Source organism: Podarcis bocagei, assembly GCF_964188305.1.
Source record: "Podarcis bocagei genome assembly, chromosome: 4".
Lineage (NCBI taxonomy): Eukaryota > Metazoa > Chordata > Lepidosauria > Squamata > Lacertidae > Podarcis > Podarcis bocagei.
This window is the reverse complement of record NC_138128.1, coordinates 71,521,685-71,545,982: the sequence shown is the minus strand read 5'-3', so window position 1 is coordinate 71,545,982 and position 24,298 is coordinate 71,521,685. Positions and strand designations below refer to the sequence as shown.

At 42.9% G+C, this 24,298-nt stretch overlaps 1 protein-coding gene across 2 annotated transcripts in view; it reads left to right on the top strand.

Moving 5' to 3' along the window:
• Positions 1 to 24,298, top strand: part of OIT3 (oncoprotein induced transcript 3) — a 31,241-nt gene continuing 6,943 nt past the window's right edge. Inside the window, exons 1-7 of one of the 2 annotated variants that reach the window (XM_081189685.1) lie at positions 1 to 261; positions 4,596 to 4,970; positions 7,889 to 7,999; positions 11,863 to 11,985; positions 14,353 to 14,475; positions 18,736 to 18,896; positions 21,000 to 21,415. In XM_081189685.1, the coding sequence (XP_081045811.1) occupies positions 192 to 261; positions 4,596 to 4,970; positions 7,889 to 7,999; positions 11,863 to 11,985; positions 14,353 to 14,475; positions 18,736 to 18,896; positions 21,000 to 21,415 (1,379 nt within the window). In that variant the 5' untranslated portion in view covers positions 1 to 191. Of the gene's footprint in view, positions 262 to 2,177; positions 2,211 to 4,595; positions 4,971 to 7,888; positions 8,000 to 11,862; positions 11,986 to 14,352; positions 14,476 to 18,735; positions 18,897 to 20,999; positions 21,416 to 24,298 lie in introns of those variants that run through there. The other variant, XM_081189686.1, reaches the window with a different exon arrangement.

Here is a 24,298-nt window from a genome sequence, read left to right as displayed (position 1 = left end):
CCTCCAGGACCCTTAACAGACTCTCTCTTCATGTGAGCTTGCTTCAGGACTCCAGAACCCATTTGGTGTGTCAAGGAGAGAGAGAGAGAGAGAGAGAGAGAGAGAGAGAGAGAGAGAAAATACAGGTGAACCCACATTGCGTGCTTAAAAGGGATTATTTTGACAGAGCACGTGGCCTTGGTCCGAGGGGGATGTTCCTGTTTCTCATTTTGTCCTTGTACCTCCATGCTAAAGCACAGCCCTTGCAGGAGAACACAGTGGGTAAGTAGATGCAAAGCCATTTATTAGACACTTTGGCAGTCAGTGTTCTTGCAGTGACTTTGCCCTCCTTTTAGGTCTTTTTCCAGCCAAACTGAGCTGTAGTGAACATAGTCCAGAGTTAGTCCAAGGATCTTGCATTTCCTCTAACACTCGTTGCCCTGAATTTCTTACCGGTGGGAAAATGTGAGCCTTCCCCCAAATATTATGTTTGACTTGTAAATCTCACAGGCACCTAAACCTAAATCCTAAATTTCTTTTTTTTTTTTAGAGGCTATACTGGTTGACTTTACATGCTTTTGATCAGAATGATTATATTATAGTTTTGTTTTTATATTTGATGTACCCTGTCCGAAGGGTGGGTTAAAAATGATACAGTTACTGCCTTGGATTCTAAGTTGCTTCTCTGTTTCATGCAAGGGAGAACCAACACCCCCTAAACCATATCCTACACCTTTCCCAAAGGACTACAAAAGTCCTAAGATGAAATGTATTCTGCTTGTGAGAAAGAAAATGAAATACGATTCTTTTCAAGAAATCGAAATATCCCCCCCCCCAATCTAAACCGTCATGGCGTTATCATAAAAACTTTGAGGGCTTCTCCTTCCTCTCCTCCACCTGCATCCCTGTGCCACCCCCTCACAAATCTGATCTTGGGAATTTGGGGCTTAAGGATAGAGAAGAAGAACAGTTTCACTGAGCCAGCAAATTATTCAAGTTGGCCAACATCCTTGGATGTCACCCACTTTCTCAGCATCTGTAGAAGAGACTATCATGCTCCCATTCACCACTAAGACAGAATCTGCTCCGTGGTGGACTTTGAATCACAGGTATGCATGGGACACCAAATTCTTAATTTGGGTTCTGAGGCATAACTTCAAATGTGGTAGTGATGTTGAGAAATTCCTGTGGCAGGAGGTATAAATTCAAACAGATACTAACACCCCGTTCTTGGATCCACCAAGAGCCTAACATTCAAACCATCACACAATGTTGGCTATATGATTGCTTTGTGTATTTTCCCACCATGGAGCAAGAACATCTGTGGATGGTGTGTTTGTGTGTATGTTGACTTTGATTAAGAAAATGTCATAAGCATAGACACAGAGAAATACATACACAGAGCTGCATTCCAAGGTGGATTTTTTTTTTTTTTAAGCCAGGAGATCAATTGTGGATTCTCCTGTATAACGTGTCCATTAATTCTTATGCGTGTGAATTGCAGCCACTGCAATATCTATAATCACAGGCAAGTGAAGGAAGAATAAACAGTCAGCAATCACAGTTCGTCTGTGTCCAAGTTGTTTTCTCATTAGGTTAAAATGCATATTCTTATTTTCAAATGGTGCTACAGACATTGCAGAATTCCTAAAATTTGGGTTAAATAATGCGACAGTAGCAGGAGAAGCCCAGTGGGAAATAAAGCATCAAAAGGTAGAAAAACTCGATTTGTTCAGTTTTGCTGTGTGCCTAGCCAGAACAATTGCCTTCTTTAAGAGTGAGGATAGTGAAAAGTAATGGATTTGCCTAAGTCAGAAAAATATTAGCATAAATCCTGCTTTAATGGTGGACCTGACCAGTCATGGTTAACTGGTGCTTAATCAGGTGTTAAATATATGCAAAGATTTAAGCTGCAAACTTTCACTGCAGAAGCTGCTGGGGGGAGATTAAATACAGGCCTGATGAAAAGTGAAATGAATATTTTTATTACATTCTTCTCTCTGGCGGCTTCCACTTTAAATCTCTATGAAATCCTGCTTCTTAGCAACAGGTTGACTCAGATGCCCTTTGTACATACACAAAGCTCCCACTGCAGGCAACAGCACTTGTGTATGATCAATAAATAGATGGTGCTTAAATGAGATATCTCACCATCATCCAGTTAGGAGAACTTTATTGCAACAGGAGATGCAAGCAGAGATGGAGGGCATGGAAAGAACCCGCCCTTGAAGGTAGTTCATCAGCTTTACCTGGTGCAGAACTGTGGTGCATTTATGAAGAAGGAAGGGTCACAAGGAAAGTAGCACCACTTTCGTCATATCTATTCTGTGCTGACTGTTTGTGGTTAGCTCTCAGGTTTGTACTGTGTATCACCTTTAAAACATCTGGGCTCTGCATCCTTAAGAAACTAGCCTCCCGTGAGGTCCTTTCCAGACCTGCAGATCAGAGGGAGAAGGAGGTTGCTTGGAACACGCAGGAGGTCCTTTTCTGTGATGGCATCCACACCCTCTAGATTTCGATGCCTACTGAGATCCACCAAGTCACCACGTTATATTCTTTCCACCGCTAGCTGAAAGCATTCCTATATGCAAGACCTTTCCTTGGCTATAAAAGGATTGGTGCTGTTGTATTCTGTTTTAGTTATTGCAGTTTTCATTTTTGGTTTTATATATATTTTATCATGTTTTGAATATCATTTTTTTGCTGTGTGTGTGTGTGTCAAACTCTAAGCAAATTATTAACATAATAAGGACCAGGGCTGGTCTTTAAGATCTATGAAGACCTTTAAATACTAGGGAACAGAAAGTATGTAGAAAATTGGTTTGCAAGGTGAGGGAGAACTGCAAGTCATTGGGCCCGATGGCAGCATGAGTCAAGTGTTCTGCTCTGAACTGGGGAGATCAAAGCCACTCTCATGAACCATTGTCAAGGAGAGCACCATTCTGCCTAGCAGAAAGCACAGACACAAAGAAACAGCAGCTTAGAGACCTATTTTAATCTCTTCTTACTGGCAGGAGGCAAGCCAGAGAATGAAGAGGAAGGGCCCAATGTATATGCCAGGGCAAGGAAAGGTGACAGAAAAGACAGCCTCCCAGGATGAGGCAGAAACATTGCAAAACAATTTCTAAGTGCAAGTTAACAGCACTGTGGGCCAGCACTATAAAGCCCCCTTTGTAAAATGTGATAAGTTTTAAAATTAAAATATAGTGGTGGGTGGGGTAAGGGATAATATTGCTTTGCTGGAAAATAGTCCCAGGTCACAAGGGTAGCCTTTGGTACCCAAAGGTATTATTTGATTAAAACGTTTAGTATGAAATAATGTGGTCCCTGGAAAGCCATCTCAGGTGCCATTGGAAAAGCATGCCCACTGCTGGGATTCCTCCTTAGGAACTTTCCACCGTCATGGGTGCTTCACAGGGGGTGGGATTTCAGCAGGTGTGTGTGTGCTGGCAATAGCCGCAAATCTGCAGGGTCCTAGGTTCCTTCATTGTTTCTCAACGTCCACTCCCCTAGCAGAGCCAGAAACTACATCAACCCAAGAGCAGACCATTGTAGGGAATTAAAAAAGGTGTTTGGTGGGGTGTCTCTCTCCTTAAATGGGAAATAAGTCTAATGGCTAGATCCAGTACGTGAGATCATTTTATGCAGCCCTCAGAGCCCCTACTAAATTTTAACCAAGTTCAATAAAATAATAATGGTTTGCTAAGGAAGGGGGGGAATGTGTGGCATTAAAGTATCTTGAAATGATTTAACAACAACAAAACCCTACAAAAACAATTACAGCAAATATATATATATATATATGTCAATTGCAACATAAACACAGACTGGAACAAAAGGCTTGTTTAAAAAGAGAGACCTTCAGCAGGCACCAAAAGGACAAGAGATGTTTAACAGGAGGCATGTTTGAAGGGGAGGTGCTCTCATGATAAAGGCCTACATTGTACAGGATGGACCTCCTGATGAGATGTTATCTGCAGGGGGTTCTCTCTCCTGCAGAGCACAGCGATTGGCTGGGTATATAAAGGGAGAGAGGATTGCATCTCTTTTAATGGAATTGTTTGTAATGTGTAACTTAATGGGTGTTAACTTGTAAATGGGAGGCTGCGCTGGAGTGCACATGCTCTGCAAGGGAGAAGAGCTTCCTGCTTTGTGGGTATCAGCTTTACAATGAGGTTGAGGGCAGTTTGTGACTCTGAATCAAAGGTCAGACCTGGGTCTGAGTTGTTGTGTGGAGGATATAATGCGCTCCAAAATACAGAATTTGGCCCTCTCTGCCTTAGGTGACTGATTACCGTATTTTTCGCTCTATAAGACGCACCAGACCACAAGACGCACCTAGTTTTTGGAGGAGGAAAACAAGAAGAAAAAAATTCTGAATCTTAGAAGCCAGAACAGCAAGAGGGATCACTGTGCAGTGAAAGCAGCAATCCCTCTTGCTGTTCTGGCTTCTGGGATAGCTGCGCAGCCTGCATTCGCTCCATAAGACGCACACACATTTCCCCTTACTTGTTAGGAGGGGAAAAGTGAGTCTTATAGAGCAAGGCTTTCACAAGGCTTTCCCCACATATTCTTGGCCTGTATACTATTGTTCTTTTGCTCTTTCCATGTTGCAGCTCTTGATCCTTGCTCTGCCTACATCAGTCTGAATGAACCTTGGAGGAACACCGAACACCACTTCAACGGCTCTCACGACCAGCCCGAGTGTGACAGCCATGTGGACGGGGAATGGTACCGCTTCACTGGGATGGCTGGCGATGCCATGCCCACCTTCTGCATCCCGGAAAACCACTGTGGTACCCATGCTCCAATATGGCTAAATGGTAGCCACCCTCAGGAGTCAGACGGCATTGTCCAGAGGCAGGCCTGTGCAACCTTCAATGGAAACTGCTGCATGTGGAACACAACGGTGGAGGTCAAGGCCTGCCCAGGAGGCTATTACGTCTACCAGTTAACCAAGCCCAGTGTCTGCTTCCATGCCTACTGTGGGCGTAAGTGACCCCCAAAGCTTCTTTAGTTGTAAAGAGGGGTTCCCCTTGGGCATATAATATAATGCCTACAACTTACCGTAAATAAAGTTCTACGGTACCTGTGTTGTCATGTATGAAAAATCCCTTCGTTCAATTGTTGATTTCACCGTGGGGACTTCTCATATAAAGCTGTGTTCATTCATATATATAAAAAATATAGAACAAAGCTCCCCCTCCTTCCTCAAGCAATTTAAAGCTGGATTTCCAGTTCATCTCTGCATCCCCAGGCAATCTAGTTAATAGCTTCCTGTTGCGTTATTCATTGGTATTTATAGTTTATCACTGAGAAATCTATTTTAGTAATTTATTTCTTCTGGAAAACAATTCCCCCTTGTGCATTGCAATCAGCTGAGGAGGCCTCCTTTTTATGGTGGGGCTAGAAAGGCCTTTCTGAAATGGCATCCTCTTGCTTGAACTCTTTCCTAGAGAAGGGCAGCTGGCTTCATCCCCTTGTGAACTTCTGGAGGTGTGGCCAAGACCTTCATTTTAAGGAAAGCTTTTGCATTGCTGGATTACTTCATGAGATAGTTTGCTTGTTTTTAGCTGTCTTGTGTGTTTTATACAGCTCTGTTGTTTTGGCTCTTTTTGTAAGTGTATAAGTTGCTGCACATTTGAGACACAAATCTGCTTTGTGTCTTGGGAAGATGTCTGTTCCTATGAAATCTGATCATGGATCTCCAACATGCTATCAGTTTGCCCTTAAACTGGAGAAGACTTGGGTTCAAATTGATGCCCAACCATGAATCTCACTAAGTTATTTTCCTAGCTCTCAGTGAAATCTACCTCACCGGGTTTGTGTGTTTACAATTTGGATGGTAAGGGATCACATATCTGTCCTGAATTCCTTAGGATGTTGCTGGACTACAATTCCCATCATCCCTGGTCATTGACTATGCTGACTGGAACTGGTTAGAGTTCTGAATGAGTCTCATAACACTCAGAGGGCAATAGATTTCTCATCCCTGTTTCGAGAGCCCCTAAAGTAACTTTTTAAATACTGGTCTATTTTCTAATCTGTATCACTGCTCTCAATTGACAGATGTTAATACTGAACACATTTCTTGTACAACTGACTGAATTAAACTGACACTTTAAAAGAAAGGAGTTAATTTTCTTAAAAGCTGAATAAAACACTCCTTTCCTCCCAGATAATAAAAAATCATTTTTATTGCATTGACGACAAATCCAGCCTTCTGTTCTGGCTCTTACCTTGAAAGTGAAATACACACGGACTGGCTTTGATACAGTGATCATGTCAGTTTGATTTATTCAATGCACAAGGCCATACAACGTGCCCTCAGCCATCGCCTCCAGTCATAAAATCTGTGAGTTGTTAAATAATCCCGAGGCACTGACAACTGGATTTCTATTGCAAATAAATGTTGGAGCTATTTGGGATTCCTGCAAATCAGGAATGCGAAAGATGCAAACTGTATGTCACCTTTAAAAAATGCCTCACCTTGGAAAATGTTTTCCTGAAGACAAATGTATTGATTTTCTCCTTTCATGCTCAAAACCTTTTCAAACTGAGGTTGCACAGATTAAGGGTTTTGCCAGTACTAGAATCAAATCAATACAGACTCCATGGCTCAGGGAGGGTCAGTATTTGGGCACCAGTGTTTTAATAGCCATACCAGTCAGAGAATTTCAGCTGGATGAGCTTTTCAAATCCAGCTGCTTCAACTGATATTGAGGAATCATCCCTGCTGAAAACAAAACAACACAACCCAGAATAATCAGAATATATCATCAGAAATATTTTTTTCAACGTGTTACAAAATTGTTTCCACCACAATTTAAGTAGGATATTGACAAGCTGGAACGTGAGCAAAGGAGGGTGACCAAGTTGATAAAGGAGCTGTAAACGAAGCCTTATGAGGAAAGGTTGAGGGAGTTGGGTATGCTTAGCCTGGATAAGAATAGACACAGAGGAGGTAAGGTAGCCATCTTCAAATATCTACTGCTGTAGTGCCTGATTCAGACATACAAGCATAGCACTGTTGCATCTAGTTCAGCCCTTCACTTGCACCCTATTAATGTAACTGTGAACATGGAAGGTAATTGCGTGTTCAGACCCAGAGACCTCCCCTCTAAATAAATTCACAGATGACTCAAATTTTAGTTTTGGTTTTTGGCAGAATTTAGGCCACAACTTTGTTGATTACAGAAGGTGAGTGGTTGCATAGGCTCTGGTTCAACTAGTTCCCTGCACCCTTGCAGGCAGTGCTGACCCAGGGCACCAGCATAGGTCAGCTAAGGGTGAACACCTGGGAAGGTGAAAAGCCGGGTACAGACTCTGTTCACCACCCAGATGCCCCCCTGGACTCAGGTACGGGCACAACCCCCTCTCAGGGGTTGACCAAACCAGTTGAGTTCCTGGATTCCTTTAACAGAATACCCTTCACATAGGGATGGTGAGACTGCTCCCCCATCCCTATCACCTGAACCAGTGCCTATCCGCAACCCTACAGATTGTGACGATTTGCTATGCAGCAGGCAAAACCCAAATGGCAACAGCCAAGTGGGGAAATTCTTGCCGTGCTCCTGTCCCAACAACAGACAACACACGATGGCATAGCAAGGTCAAAGCACAATGCCCTAAAAATAGGGAGAGGTGGGCAGGTGTTCCGAATGCATGAGCCGTGCATGGGTCACGTGCATGGGTATAAATAGGTCCCTTGATCCGTTTGGACTGAGCCCCATTGGTCAGATTGAACCCAACATCGAGTGACCTACCAATCGGGTGTTGTGGCTAACCAATCAAACCCACCCACAACACAGGGGGTCAGTCTCCAGGTCTCACTGCAACACCTGCCCTCTTTTAGGGAGGGCACGATTTACTCCTGTATCTTTAACAATCCTCTTCTGTAATTCTGCAGATTTCTATGACATCTGTGACATGATAGATTGCCGGGGCTCTTGTTTGGACACTGCAGACTGCACATGCTCTTTAGGAACAATATTGGGACCTGATGGACAGACCTGCCTTGGTAAGGAAAGACGCAGAAGAGGAGACAAAAGAAGCAAAAGGGAAGTATCAAGGCGGTGGAGAGAGAGAGAGAGAGAGAGAGAGAGAGAGAGAGAGAGAGAGAGAGAAGAAATGAGCAAGTAGCTGAAGGATTCCCCCTCTGCTGTTTTATAATTCTGTTCATTGTTTTTTCACGATCAGCTTGGACTTTACACAAGTCATGCTTGCCATTTGCTAGTGGAAATACAAGCCATCGGGAATAATCAGTGTATGAGAATGGACTGGAAAACAACCACTACAGAAATAAAGAGGAAAAAGTTAGGAAACAAACAAGAACATAGGAGTAAAAAAAAGAAAACATCTTAAAAATGCACTGCGTCGTGAATCTTAGCTACCCATACTGTAAATCCTTTGTAAATAGACCTGTGCAAAATACAGAATAAGAACAGTTCAATAGTCAAAGGTTGGAATAAACCAACTTCTCTTAAGGTCTAGGTGCTTTCCCAGTAATCTGCCTTTCCTCTCTCTGGCGCAGCATGGGCACAGGCATCCAGGAGATCTGCTCTAACCACAGAGCCAGTGTACTATGTGGACAGTCCAAATATGTAAAGTCCTATGCGCATAGGGCACAAACAGATTGGCTGTCTCCATATGGGGAGTGGGGAGTGTGGCTGTGCTCCAGCGCTGGATCAGACTTTTCAAATACGGTCCATACTGGCCCAGAGCAAATACCAAAACTGAATTGCAGCAACCCCAACCCAATGAATGTGCAGTCACTAAACTGGGTGTTGAGCCAGCACAAACTGTTTGCACTTAAGTTTGTTGTTGCACCCTTGGAAAACCCGAAGAGATCTCAGCTTGCAGAGGGGAAAAGAGGACAAAGGCAATATTTTAGGAGGGCTGCGCATTGTTTCCATGCTGCCATGATTACATCCATGGCTTAATTATCCTGGCATCTTGGAAACTGTGTGGAAGCATCTAAAACCTCAGTGTCAGACAGTAAATGCTTAGAGCCAGTCAAAGGGCAGAAGCTTTGCTTGCAAAGACCAAATAGCATCTCAAGGTTAGTGTAAAGCTAGTCTCATACATATTCACAATCCCAGCACACACCTGCCTCTCATTCGAGACTTTTCCTCTGCTGTTCTGTTCAAGTCCTCTCTCACTCAGGGTCAGGTTGTCTCTTATGTGCCTGCAGCTACCAGGGCCGGCCCATTCATGAGGCAAGGTGAAGCAGTGGAAGCCAAAGAGGCAGTGCTCCCAAGAGTGCCCAGCTGTCCCTGCCTCCTTTGCAAGAAGCAGCAGTGCCTGTTTCATAATAATAATACCTAATTTGCACTTCATGAACCAGTCTGTGAACTGAAACACAGCTGCAATTTGAAATTGGCAACTTCTCCTTGTTTTGTGAGGCAGTTCTCCAGCAAATAAGCATGGATTAAAATGCATATATTAGGGAAACTCTATTAATGCAATCCTCTCATTCTTCTGCCTGAGATCTCTGAGGCTTACTCGCCTTCCTAATTAGTTTCCTGAGTTCTGCATAATAACAACTTCAGGTATATTTCAAAAACCATTGCCTTCCTCCTTCCCACATTCTCAAGTTTTCCTTCTGCATTCCCTGTTTCCAAATTGAGGATCCTGGGGAATCTAGCCGGATTGGGGTCTGGCAATGCCACCACAGCATTGAGCACCATCATCTGAGAAGTCTTTCATCAATCAAGTTAACTGGTTTAGCTTTTCATTCAACATGCGGTTCCCTGGCTATATGCTATGAATCTTAATTCTCAGCAGCTCTTTCTGAAATTCTTTTCTTCAAGTTTCTTAAGTTACTGCAGCAATCTTCAAGCCATTTATGGCTTGTAAAGTTTGGATCAATGCCACACTGCCTACTAGCGTGAGCTCTAGTAAATAGCAGCTCTTCTTTTAAAAAGCTTTTGAAGATCTGGGGTTGCTTTCAGATGAGCATTCGTCATTCTGATGTTTACTGAGCGTTCAGCCTGATCTGTATATGCAAAGTTTGTGGGGAGGTTAGATGGTGCCAGCTATTTATTGAGCATTCACTCTCATTAGTTTCCATGGTGGGGGGACGCGGGTGGTGCTGTGGGTTAAACCACAGAGCCTAGGATTTGCCGATCAAAAGGTCGGTGGTTCGAATCCCTGCAAAGGGGTGAGCTCCCGTTGCTCGGTCCCTGCTCCTGCCAACCTAGCAGTTCGAAAGCATGTCAAAGTGCAAGTAGATAAATAGGTACCACTCTGGCAGGAAGGAAAACGGCGTTGCTGCTCTGGTTCGCCAGAAGCGGCTTAGTCATGCTGGCCACATGACCCAGAAGCTGTACACCGGCTCCCTTGGCCAATAAAGCGAGATGAGCGCCACAACCCCAGAGTCGGCCATGACTGGACCTAATGGTCAGGGACCCCTTTACCTTTACCTATTCTACATTTTTCTGCATCACATTCCTTCTCTCAAAAAATCCTTTTAAGGGAAAGCCCATTTGTCATGCAAGAACACCAAATGAACTTTAATTGAGCAACCTGAATTTGTGAATATGTAATGGAATTCCACCCAAGGATAGACACAAGTATAGAGGTTCTCTGGGTTTCATCATTGATTAACAGCGCAATCGTACTCAGAATTAATTCCTACTGATTTCAATGGGATTTACTGCCTAGTAAGCACTACTAATTAATAGAATGCTAATAATAGGGTACTAATGAATCTCTTGTCCTAATAACATCTCCGCCACTCACCCTATGAAATCTGGCCTAATTCCGAGTCTTTATGCACATTGCTGACAAATGGGATGGCAAAAATCCCCATTGAATTAAAATGCCCTGGAAAGGTTTCACTGAGCTATCTAACTAGAAAAAGATCACTTTCAAGAATATGATGAGTAGCTCCCTCTTCTCAGCCCTCTGGAATTTCATGGAAGTTGAAAAACTATAGCATATTCTCATCTAGGAATCAGTGGTCTGGTTTATCTTGATTTCCCCTTCATCTTTTCTAACATTAGTTTAATTGGGTACAGGGATTTCCAGCATTTGTTAAGCAGATTTTCCTCTATATTACTCTACAGAAAATGTAATATAGGGGTTGATCTACATACAGGAAAAAACCACTCTAAATAAGTCAGAAATTAAATCGTTATAACAAAAGGGGGAAAAGCTATGGAAAATCACTTAGAATTCCCTCCCTCCACCGCCATCTGGTGTTGTGTGTTTATAATGCATTGAAAACACAGTTTTTTGACTAATGTAGCTGAGTCCAGATTCAATGAGATTCAAGCTGCACCCAAAGTACTCAGTATACTCCATGTGTGCTGTGTCATGTAGAAGATTCACCCAAAAACAATGGCACAGACATCTAGTTCATATACGTAACTCTTCCGTTTATTTTTGTGTGCCCATGCCCATGTGTGTAATGCAAGTGAGAACACGGCTGTTTCTTTAGACTCAGAATCCTGGCTGTCTTTTCATAATATGTAAGATGATCCTTACTACTACCCTGTGCCACCTAAAGGAAAAAAAAAATGTTTCCCTGATTCAGATTTCATTAATGGAGCAATTGGCTTGCATATTATACACCAGTTTGGTGTAGTGGTTAAGAGCGGTAGTCTTGTAATCTGGGGAACCGGGTTTGAGTCTCCGCTCCTCCACATGCAGCTGCTGGGTGACCTTGGGCTAGTCACACTTCTTGAAGTCTCTCAGCCCCACTCACCTCACAGAGTGTTTGTTGTGGGGGAGGAAGGGAAAGGAGAATGTTAGCCGCTTTGAGACTCCTTAAAGGGAGTGAAAGGCGGGATATCAAATCCAAACTCTTCTCTTCTTCTTCTTAATCACCAGCTTCATATTGTTAAGTTGTGGATTTGTGGCTCCTGTTTTTCTCTACAGATGAAAATGAATGTGAACAGAATAACGGAGGTTGTAGCGAGTTCTGTGTGAACCTCAAGAACTCCTACCGTTGTGAATGTGGAGTTGGGCGAATTCTAGGGAAGGATGGAAAGACCTGCCAGGGTGAGTAAGGATCCCTTGCTCCAGGTCTTGCAGGCCTTTTTACACCTGGGACTGACTCCAGCTACAAAAGCTGAGGCTGGTGAACAGACTCTTTGGCTGGGGTATTGTTTTGGGGTTTTCGCTGGGGTGGGTGTTGCTCTTACTGATGCTATTTATTTGTATATTTTTGTATCTATAATCATGGCTTATGTGGAAATTGTTCAACTTGCTTGTGTACTTTTTGACGTTTTATTAATTACTTATGACTAATTTTGTTAAGTTTGTGTAATTCTTTTCATTTTGTAAGCAGCCTCGAGCATGGTTTTGGCTATGGAAAGCTGGCATACAAATAAAATGATGTATGTATGGCTCCAACAAAACATCTGAAAGGTCACATGTTTCCCATCCCTGTCTTACAGCATGAGTTGTCTTCCTTAAAAATAATAACTAGTTGAATGGGACAACGACAGAAATGTGAACTGCACAATAGGAACTAGAGTACCGTAGCAGAGCCCTGTATTGTTAAACACTTCCTCCATAGCCTACCAGCTGGAAATCAATGTCATATGACGTTAAGTTCAACTTTACATTTGCTGTGCAGATTTTAAATAAATGCAACCAGCATCAGTTCTTTGGGACCGTAGCAGGCAGGAAAGTGGGATTTAATCTTTCCTCTCCCTAATTAAACTTCCAAGAAAAATATCTCTTCTGAAAGTGCTGTTTACCTTGGGTAAATTATTGGTGCTATGCCAGTAATTATTGGCCCTTTCCAGCAATGCTGTTTCCACTATTTTAAAAAACTGGCACTTTTTTTTTCATTGGCAGATTGATATTTGGGTCTAGCTTGGCCCTGGGTTGTTGTCTGAGAATGAATGGTGGAGGGACCACAGGTGTAACCAAGGAAAACATCCTCTTCACATCAGTAATATACTTGTATCTTCATAATCTAACATTCTGGCCTTTGGGGGAAAGCACTGGTAGCATCCATTTTAATCATTATTTTTTTGTTTTGTTTTTACTAAGAAGAGTAATTGTTTCCTTTTCGGTAAACGTTGGGAAATTTGTGCTTGCTATATAGATAGTTTTAAGACTCTGAGGTAATAGGTGACATTTTTCATGCGTTCAATGCTCTCCAAGGCATTTATTGAGCAATATACAATCAAGTTGGTCGGTTTCATATTTACTGATATGCCATGTGGTTTATGAGCCATTCCAGGAAAGATATAATTCACTTTGCAACCACCCCAACATCCATTGCACAGCCACAAAATTTTCAAAGGAGACCATCGGTTTTAATGGTCATAATCTCAGAGTGGTGGGGTTTCCTAGCCTAACACATGGGCACTGATTTAAAGCTCATTTGAACTGCCAAGAGCTTGTCAGTCTAAGAAATGCCTTGGATGTTTTAAAAACTACCTGGAAATTTTTTATTCTTTCCGTATGTACAGAGACTGCCCGAAGGCCCACTCTCCACTCCCATCCTGCTAGCCCAAACTAGCAGGAGGACACTAACTTGGAAAAGGCTGCCTTAAAATGGTAGCTGGTCTGTATTTGCTACCAACTGTAAACTTGGCAGGATCTCCTTTTTGCATGCACTTAACGGTTAACTGTACAGTGGTACCTCTGGTTAAGTACTTAATGCGTTCCAGAGGTCCGTACTTAACCTGAAACTGTGCTTAACCTGAAGCACCACTTTAGCTAATGGGGCCTCCTGCTGCTGCTGCGCCGCCGGAGCCCGATTTCTGTTCTTATCCTGAAGCAAAGTTCTTAACCTGAAGCACTATTTCTGGGATAGCAGAGTATATAACCTGAAGCGTATGTAACCTGAAGTGTATGTAACCCAAGGTACCACTGTACACTTAAAAAGACAAGTTGTGAAGCCTAAGTTTTACACATTTTAAAATATTAAAAACTTTTTTTAAGAAAACACACAAACCTGAGAAATTGTGGGTGTCTGCAGATTAGGACATTACATTGATTCACAGGGAGCAGGAGGTGTGTGTGCTGTTTGCTGCCTCTTCCTCCAAATTGCTGTAACATCCAACAGAGAAAGTCTCATGTACAAGTGCCATTTAAATTAATGAGAGCTGCACAAAAAGCACAACCTACTTCCTAATGTTCTTCCACCATTCATATTCACAGTTTCCCATTCATGTTCTATTCACAATTCCCACCCATGTTCTTCCACAGTTCCCATTCATATCAATGCAGCTTAGAAAAGATTTTGCCCAGAATGATTGCAAAAGTTAATGTATAACATATGAAGGTTTATACCACAGATAAAATTGCTATAAAATCCCCTTTTTATGGGCATATAGAGACTTTCATCTCAAGCAGATCTGGGTTGAGCAAAGATTTTTGTGTGCCTGACCGTTATCTCTATCCTAGAAATTGAAGGTTGCCACAACAACAATGGGGGCTGCAGCCATGTTTGCGTCACGGTAGAAGACACCTACCAGTGTGAGTGCCCACGCGGTCTTGTTTTGTCAGATGACAACCACACTTGTCAAGGTAGGACAATGGAGATCGCTAGCGACAAATAGTACATTGTGGCCGGTGCAGGAGAACGTTGCTGGGGAGCAAACGCACCACCTGTTTCCTTTGCCCCCACCCTATTAGAAATGAAGTATATTTTGAAGGAGATCCTCCTAAATGCTGAGGTCAGATCAACAGATCAACCCATTTCTTCTAGCCCTGTACATTGGGGAAGATCTCAGTTATGTTCCCTGACCTAGTTTTGGTTCCTCAACACTTGTCTTGGCTGTGTGTTCACCATGGATCCCTCTTCCCTTGTTCAGTGGTTCTTCTGCTACAGTTCAATCCTGCTCGACCTCCCATTTTGATGGGCAAACACAGTATTCGACACCAGCCTGTCACAGCAAAATGCTGACCCACCTGTGAAATTATGCTGCCCCGCATTTGTCAGAGGCATTTGGCGGGTTCATCCTGCAGTAGTTTCTTCTGCAAGGACAATACGTGGGACAAATGTCTCATATGCCCAATAGTGGGCTCATCAGCTTGAGTATCTAGTGCAATGGCAAGACTCACATGCCGTGCTCTGGAACAAATGTGTTTAAGGAGCAGCCACTGCACTTTATTAAGCAAAACACATTTATGACCACACATACAATAGTTTATGGGAACATAAAATGTAGACCCTGCCTCCAACTGCATAAATACAGCTTTTTATTAATTCTAATTAGGTGCATGGTGATATAGTTGGTAACAAGGCCAGCAGTTATCCAAAGCAGTTTGGAAATTAATGTTTCACTTTACACTCTTCCTGTAAATTAGTAGTCAACATTACCCTCAATACTGCTGAAGAGAGAGTTATTATATTCCTTGATCAGCTAGGAATTGTTTACGTTTGAGGAAGCACCAAAAGAAATGTACGTTTCTGGGACAGCAGATATGGAGAGGGGAGGGGACACAAAGACAGTGCTTGTGAATGTTGGCAAGAGTGTGCCTTCAGGGGTAAAGTCAAACCGTTGGGAGAGTTACAGTGCCTTCTATGGCTATGGAGAACGGTATGGGAGAGACATGTTTTATTGCAGGTGGGGCAGATGAAGGCATCCGGTTTTGCTGCTACAAGTGCAACACAGTCTTTCTTCTCTCGTACCTTGGATGGTCATCGGCCATGGATGCTTTAGTTGAGATGACTCTTAGGGTCCCTTCCAATTCTAAGATTCTGCCATTCTATGATTTGCCTCAGAAACATAAGTTGGCCTTCATCTGTAAGTCAGGATGAGGGAAAAAAGAGGTCTGGATAGTACACTTTCTTATGTCCCCCCCCCCACTTTAATAATTGCTTCCAAGAAGAAATACATATTTTCTGCCCTTGCCTTACTTGATTAATGAGAGACAGGCCCTCAAACTGGGATCCAAACAGCAGAAAAGCACCAAGCATACTCATTTATCAAAGAGTTCATTGAGTGACTTAATAAATGTCCTAGATCAGGTCTGTGAGCTGATCAATTCATCTATGCAAAGTTATCCATCTGCCAGGCATTACTGGAAATGGTTTCCAAATTGTCCCTCAGAAGCTTGAAAGTAATGTTTGCCTCTCCCTTCACCGCCCCCCCCCCCGGCAACCTCCTGCTTTCTGGTTTGTTCTCTGGTATTTGGGATACATAGATTCCTCTTCATTCTTGTGTATCTACCAGAGCAGTTGCTGACAGACAGAGAACCTTTGCCTTTTCATTTTCTGTTTCTTGGATTGTGGTGTTGTTGCTGCGGGGTGGGTTGTGGTGGGTATTCTTGCTGTTGCTGCTGTTGGTTTTTTAACTTTATTTTAGATTTATATGGAAATGGTGATTTTTGTGGAAATTGTTCAGTCCGGTTGTCCATTTTCTGATGTTTTATTTATTATTTATGGCTACTTTTGTAATGTTGCATTTACGTATTTTTTTTCACGTTGTAAGCCACCTTGAGCATGAACAAATAAAATTATGTATGCTTCAGTCACAACAGCACCCTTGATGAAGCCAGGAGGGAAATGCAGGAATATTACTTTTCTGCATACATGTGTACACACTTCAGTATATTGTTTTCTTATCAAAACTATTTCCTGGACTGGGCAGATGGTTTAAAAAGTTTTGAACAGTAACATTTGAGGAAAAAGAAAACTGTATTTTATCCAAGATACCAGGAGTCAGAAATCAATGCATCAACTTTAAATGGGGGCAGCACCTGTTTTCATGATTCTGAAAAACCTGGCAAAATCAATGCCTGCTAACTGTTACATTAGCAGGATTCATAAATCTGTACCTTTCCACACTAAAAATAATTTATAGTCTGTTCATCGCTCAAGCTTGAAAATTATGTGTCAGTGAAACAGTGAAGATTGTGTTTCAGAAAATTCCCTAAATATGGATGACACAAATATGGTGTGTTTGTTTTCCTTCAAATGTTTCCTCACAGAATGTATAGTGATGGCAACAAAGAACACAAACTAGTTAAACTCAAATGGGTAAATATGAAGTGAGTTTTCTGCCTCAGTCAGTAGTAAACTGGAACTTTTACCCATCAGGATATTTGTGAGGATGGGGCAACATTCCTTGAAAATGTTCCTTCATTGTGTATAGGCTGATGGGCAACTTTTGATTCTTAGAGGACACTTTATTCTCCAGACACCACTCTAAGGGCCAGACTAATCCAACACCCTCATAGATAGTTAGACTTGATGATAAGTGGCATTGCCTAGTAGTAAAATGTTCACATATATAACTAAGGTCAGCAATATGGGGTGAGGCAGGCTGAATAATCAATGTACTCCCAGAGCAATCCTTTCAGGAGACAAATTGGCCAGTGGCTCTTTGCCTGTCCAGAATACTCATGAGATAGAAAGATAATGTAACCTTATGCAAAATTGACACAGACACTGGCCTACATCCAAAAAGCTGCTTAGGCTCACACAAGGGGCTTGTGCTATCCAAATATAGTTTTTTTGCTTGACCTTTTAAATTTTAAAAAGGTAAAGGTAGAAGGGCCCTGTTAAGTCCAGTTGCGGACGACTCTGGGGTTGCTGCGCTCATCTCGCTTTACTGGCCGAGGGAGCTGACATTTGTCCGCAGACAGTTTTTCCAGGTCATATGGCCAGCATGACTAAGCCGCTTCTGGCAAAACCAGAGCAGTGCATGGAAATGCCTTTTACCTTCCCGCTGGAGCGGTACCTATTTATCTACTTGTACTTTGATGTGCTTTCGAACTGCTAGGTTGGCAGGAGCAAGGACTGAACAATGGGAGCTCACTCTGTCGTGAACAGCTGGCTAGGCTATGTCACAGAATTCTCCTCCTTTCCTTAAGTAGTTTGTCACATCGCATGGAAAGGTGCCGTTAGTCTTTTGTCAAACTTTCTGTTTTCCTCATTTCACAGTGCCTTAAAACAAACAAACAAACAAGCATTTTTTCAGTTTTTAAAATGAGAATGACTTTTAAAAAACAAAATACAACAATACAATGCAAATCAGTCAAGTTCATGTCAAGATTAATAAACATTTTATCTAATTATATAACAAAATAAGTGCCAAGTGTAAGATACATACATTAAAGTAAACGTGTGTGTGTGTGTGTGTGTGTGTGTGTGTGTGTGTGTGTGTGTGTAGGAATCCATCAAATACAGTTTACCCCAAAGGATCTCTCCAGAATGTTCTATGTGTTGTCAGTGAATTCCAGACATGTTCTCTCTGAGGTAAATATGGAATAAAACTGTGTCATTGGTTTCACAGTTCTTGGCCAATGATATATTTATTTTTCATTATTCATATATACAATAATATATCTTCTTGCCTTCATGCTACAATGGTAGTCTGGCAATTTCTTAATCTGTGAAGATCAGGTTATTGGTGCCAATGCAATGCTAGCCATATGCAGCATCGCCACAAATGGAGGAGAGTTTCCTATCTGGAAGCGATCTTGATTTGTAGAAGATTAGGATAAAAATAAAATACCTCCCTCTAATACTGAATCATCACAAAAGTGCACATGACACTACTAGATCTCAGAAATACAACGTAAGCACAGTTAAGCTCTCATCCTGAGGGGTGAGGATGTCACAGTAGAGAAGACAGGCAGGTCTCTGGGGGATTAAAGAAGCTGAATCTAAAGCTTAAAATAATCATCACATTTTACAAGCCAGCAGATCAAAGCCAGGCAAGATGAACCTATATCAGGGAGCATTTGCTGCAGATAAAAGAGGCATCAAAGGAGGACTCATGCAGCTTCTCTAAGTTTCATTTCCAGCTCACTCACTAGATTTGCTCTTTCTTACAGTCCCTGTCCTATGCAGATCTACCTCCATAGAGGTGAACATCCCTAAGGATCTAGTTGGAGGGATGGACCTCTCACTCATCAATGGTTCCTGCAAAGGAGTATCCAATGGAACACATGTCAACATCATCTTCTCCCTGAAATCCTGTGGCACCACTATAGATGTACGTATGAATATTAGCTTTTTCCTGTTGGCTGGAAGGATGTATCTCCATTAGAGACTATCGATCCTATAACATTGAATCTGTACAGTTCTGGTGTATGTAAGTATATTCTCAAGAGCACATTGACACTGCAAATCTACATTGGTTTTACTTCAACCTTTCCAGAACAATTCCAGGAATGAGTGTTTCTTTGATATTAGATTTCAGTATCAGCCACACACTTACACCCAACAGCATAGTAAATAAGCAAAAGAACAAGAAACACCTCTGTTAAAAATAGTTTTTAAGAAAATATAGTTTGTTATTCGCCTGGCAACAGAGGAGACTGAAGCTGCCCTTTGTTGGCTGGCAGAATAATGACACCAGCTCTCAGCTTCCTCAGTCGCTCCTGATCCATCTTATAGCTATTTAATTGGGTTTCCACTCTCTTTTCTGTGTTTAAAGTACATTTAAAGTAAGATTCTTATGTATTTTTAAAGTACATAAGAAGAGCCCTGCTGGCTCACTCAGACACCCGTCAAATCCAGCATCCTGTTCTCAGCATTGTGCCTCTCACAAGCTTTTTAATGAAAATTATCACAGCTGGAGTGATTACTCTCTTTTTTCCCCTTATAGCTATTGACACACATTCAATTCTGAAATTTGGGAGAAATTTCTATTTCCCTTATATTCCATATCTGTTTCGCTAACCATCCACCAACCACTGGAAGTCTTATTTGGCCATCCCTAACATTTCAGCATGCCCACACACTTTCCCTCTTATCTTGGTTAGCATACAGACTAGAAACATGGTTTTTTCTAGCAGGTTCATAGCTTGGGGGCACTCCTGGATCCTTTGCTGCCACTCAAGGCTCAGGTGGCCTCAGTGGCCTGGAGTGCCTTCCATCAGCTTTGGCTGGTGGCCCAGCTATGCCCCTATCTGGACAGGGCTAGCCTAATTACTGTTGTCTATGCTCTGGTTAGGATGCGGGTGGCACTGTGGGTTAAACCACAGAGCCCAGGACTTGGCAATCAGAAGGTCAGCGGTTCGAATCCCCATGACGGGGTGAGCTCCTGTTGTTCGGTCCCTGCTCCTGCCAACCTAGCAGTTCAAAAGCACATCAAAGTGCAAATAGATAAATAGGTACCGCTATGGCGTGCTCTGGTCCATGGGGTCACGAAGAGTCGGACACGACTAAACGACTAAACAACAACAACAATGGCGGGAAGGTAAACTGTGTTTCTGTGGTTCGCCAGAAGTGGCTTAGTCATGCTAGCCACATGACCCGGAAGCTGTATGCCAGCTCCCTCGGCCAATAAAGCGAGATGAGTGCTGCAACCCCAGAGTCGGCCACGACTGGACCTAATGGTCAGGGGTCCCTTTACCTTTACCTTATGCTCTGGTTAGATTACTGCAATACGTTATACATAGAACTGCCTCTGAAGACACTTTGGAAACTTCAGCTAGTGTAAAATTCAGTGGCCAGGTTGCTCACTGGAGCAAGATGGTTTGAGCATATTATACTGATCCTGGTCCAAGTGCAAAGTGATGGTTTTGACCTATAAACTTTAAATGGCTCAGGACCACAATACCTCAAGGACCACCTCTTTCCAAATGAACCTACCCAGACCCTGAGATCACCTTCTGAGGACCTCCTCAAGAGGTCTGGTGGGTGGCAACATGAGAACGGGCCTTCTCTGCAGTGGCTCCCTATCTGTGGAATGCTCTCCCCAGGGAAGTTTGCCTGGCGCCTTCATTATACGCCTTTAGGTGCCAGGCAAAAACATTCCTTTTTAACCAGGCCTTTGGTTGATCTGATTGACATCCTATGCCCTTTTAAAATGTCACTGGGCTGAAACCTCTGGGTAAAGGGGGGTATATAAATTCAATAAAATAAAATAATAATAATAATTTTTAAAAGCAAATTTTGACAGTACTGTAGAGTTTCTTGTTCCTAGGAAGCTGTCTTCTGCTCCCACAGAAGCTGACTTCTGTCCCTCTCCCCCTGCACTCTTGCAGATTCGCTCACACAGACCCAGTCATAATAGAATTGTTCCTCTTCACATATTTCCTCGTCTATGTCCATCTGGCTTCACAACGTTCTCTTTCCTTCTCTGCCCCAGGTGGTAAATGACAAAATCATCGCTACCAATATGGTGACTGGCTTGCCCAAGCAAACCCCTGGCAGCAATGGCGACATCATTGTCCGCACAGGGAAGCTGTTGATCCCTGTGACTTGTGAATTCCCTCGCCACTACACCATGTCAGAGGGCTACGTCCCCAATGTGAAGAACTCGCCGCTTGAGATCGTGAGCCGCAACCGGGGGGTCTTCCCCTTTACCCTCGAGATATTCAAAGACAATGAGTTTGAAGAGGCCTACGGAGATGCTCGCCCCACCCTTAAACTCCGAGATTCTCTGTATTTTGGAATTGAGCCCTTGGTACACGTGAGCGGTCTTGAGACATTAGTGGAGAGCTGTTTCGCCACCCCTACCTCCAAGACTGATGAGATCCTGAAGTACTATTTGATTCGAGATGGGTGAGTGTTGGCGCTGCTTCTTTCATTTCCCTGATGTTTCAAAAACCCCTGTTCTCGTTGCTGTTTTGGGTCTCTCAGAGCATGGAGGATAACAGAAAGTGCCACCCCTTTCTCAAGGCAAAATGTTTTTTTTCTCTGCTGCCCATCAGAACTGTTGCCAGCTGCCATGGCTACCTAGGCACAGCTACCCACTTCATAAAAAGGCACCAGAGGGAGCCGTTGGGTGAGCAAATGGATGTCTTACAACTGCAGTTGCAGGAGCCAACTCTCCCTGTGATTGTAATGACTGGTAATTAATTTGGTGCCAAGAGTTAAAGCCATTTGCCCTTCTTTGTAGGCCATCTGGTGACCCACCATTAGAGCATATTTAACCAATTAGCAGAATTGTGATCTTCAGTGATTGGATTACTTCAGTGGGAAGCCTGCTTAAGGCCCTCAATGAGGCATGGGACTTTTCCCCCTTGCAAAATATTCCTTTATAAAATAAGTCCCCCTGGACTGGAGATGTACATACAGTAAGTACTCTGGACTTCTTTCACATCTTACCGTCATTATTTGAAGAGGCCATTTTACACATTCCGTTCCCCACCCCCAGTAGTGACAATCCCCACCATAGCAATTGCTGGGGCATAGGACTCTTCAGATATAAGTCAGCAGAAAGGATTTGACCAAGTGCTATAATATATACATAGTTCCATGCTCTCCATCTTCCCAAGAATGAGTTCCTGGGTAGACTCTTGCAGGGTCAGTTTTCTTGTGAGGAAAGCATTCTGGAGACTTGGGTGACATGTTTCTACCCATATAGAACAACCAGAGAGTGAAACAGAAATGCTTTCATTCTCCAATCATGAACTCTATCCTTCCCACTTAAATGTGCTTCTCCTGCAGATGGGGACAAGGATAAATTGCAATGGCCTGGCATAGCCCTCAAAGGCCTTCAAGCCTATTCTTCACCATCAAGTGTGAAGTCATATGCAAGCCTAGAGAGTTTTGGGGGGCCGAGACAGTCATTCTGCAAAAGCAAAGAGCATGTTTGCAGCAACATGTGTAGTGGCTTTTAATTGAATTGTTCCTCAAGCAGTTAGCAGTGTGTCAGTATCATTACATCAAGACTTATTACTGTTTGGCCCAAGGACTTCTGTGTTTTCTATACGGTTGGCTCATTAAATCTACCAGGATCCCTTCGGGCACTCCAAAACCTCAGGCTCCAAACATCCACTCGCTGCCTGCAACTTGGAACATTGTGAATGGTTTGTATGTATTTTTAACGGCAGCAGCAAGGAGAAAAAGAGGAACAACAAATGCACAGAAGAAGACAGGAGGCCGAGCTCTGGGGCTTCCAGAACTCCATGTTAATCATGATGAGCAGCTCCTCCTGTTAAAAGGCTCTCTTGTATATTTATGGCATGTGTGCCCTGCAACCCCATTGCTGCCTTTATCCTCTAGAGGGCATCTCGAGACAGCAAAATGGAGGCTGGGTGTGATGGAACAGGCATAAGGCTGGCTTCAACATACCTTTTATTTTTATTTTTGCCAGTGTCACAAAGTTGGAAATAATTTTCTGAGCTTCAACGAACAATTTTTGCCGGCTAATGGCCAAAACCAGGATTCAGTTTCACAGATTTAATGCATGGGAGAGAGGGGGACGATCAGACATGTTTCAGTGTTAGGAAGGAGAGTGCTTAAATCTTTGGGCACTTATACCAGCTGTTGCTTCGATCTGTCCCAAAATTTATAAGGAAACAGGTGAAATCTGTGCCTAGTCCCAGATTGTCTGTCAGAGAAAAAAGGTGGGGTTCATGTGGAAATAAGTTACAGTAAGAGCTGTTTGCCAGTAGAAAAGACTCCCATGAGAGGTGGTGGACTCTCCTTCAATGGCCACCTGTCATGTATGATCTGGTTGAGATTCCTGCATTGCAGGACAAGGTGACTCGGGGTCCCTTCCAACTATACAAGACTAACCAAGAGAGAGACCCCTTCCTGGCTAAGAGTTGAAAGTGCCTCTCGCTTCAGTTGCCATTGGAAAGAAGTGTTCAAAAGCTCTGTGAAGTGCAATCAAAGACACACACACACACAGTCCTGCTTGCAGGATTAAGTACCCTCCCAAGCTACACATTTGGGAGCCTTGTGAGGTATTTCTGTTGCTAGCCTGCTGCTCCACTATAGATGGCAAGCAAGTCAGGTTGGCTGGATGTTTCCTCACATAAAACACCTCGCTTTGCACATAACAGACCAGCAAGTCAGGCAGGAGGACTAACTTCTCTTGCTGGTATCTATGTGCAGACTATCTTGTGCTTTAGACAAAGCTAACTACTTGCACCACCACCAATATTTTTTTTTACTCTGGTTTCTCCTCGGATCGTTTTTCCACCCCAATTTCTTTTTTCCAAAAACATGTCTTTGTATGGATTGCTTCAGAAATGATAAAAATTATTCAGAATATGAAGTAAAAGTAAAATATTATCAGAAATTTATAAGAGATATCAAAAACTAATTTGTATAAAACTGTGCCCCTCAAAGGTCAGTACTACAGCATGCCTCTGAGGGCGGCTGCCTAGTTGGCCTAATGACAGTGCTGGTTCTGTCTATGTGAGGGGAGTCTTTAAAATGGAGGAACATTGTATTTGGGGTGCAATCCTAAACATGTTTACTAGTGATAAGCCTCATAATGGGACTTCCTTCTGATTAAACCGGCACACGATTGCCCTGCCAATCCCCCACCTTCAGTCTGAAGTGTTCCAGAGCAGCAATAGATACTGATCATGCATTCCCTCTCTTGTCAAATGAACACACAATCGCTAGGCAGGGACTCTGAGACATTTATTTTCATGTTCTTCACTTGCTGTTTAAAGCAAAGCAAAGCAAAAAACATCCATACCCCCA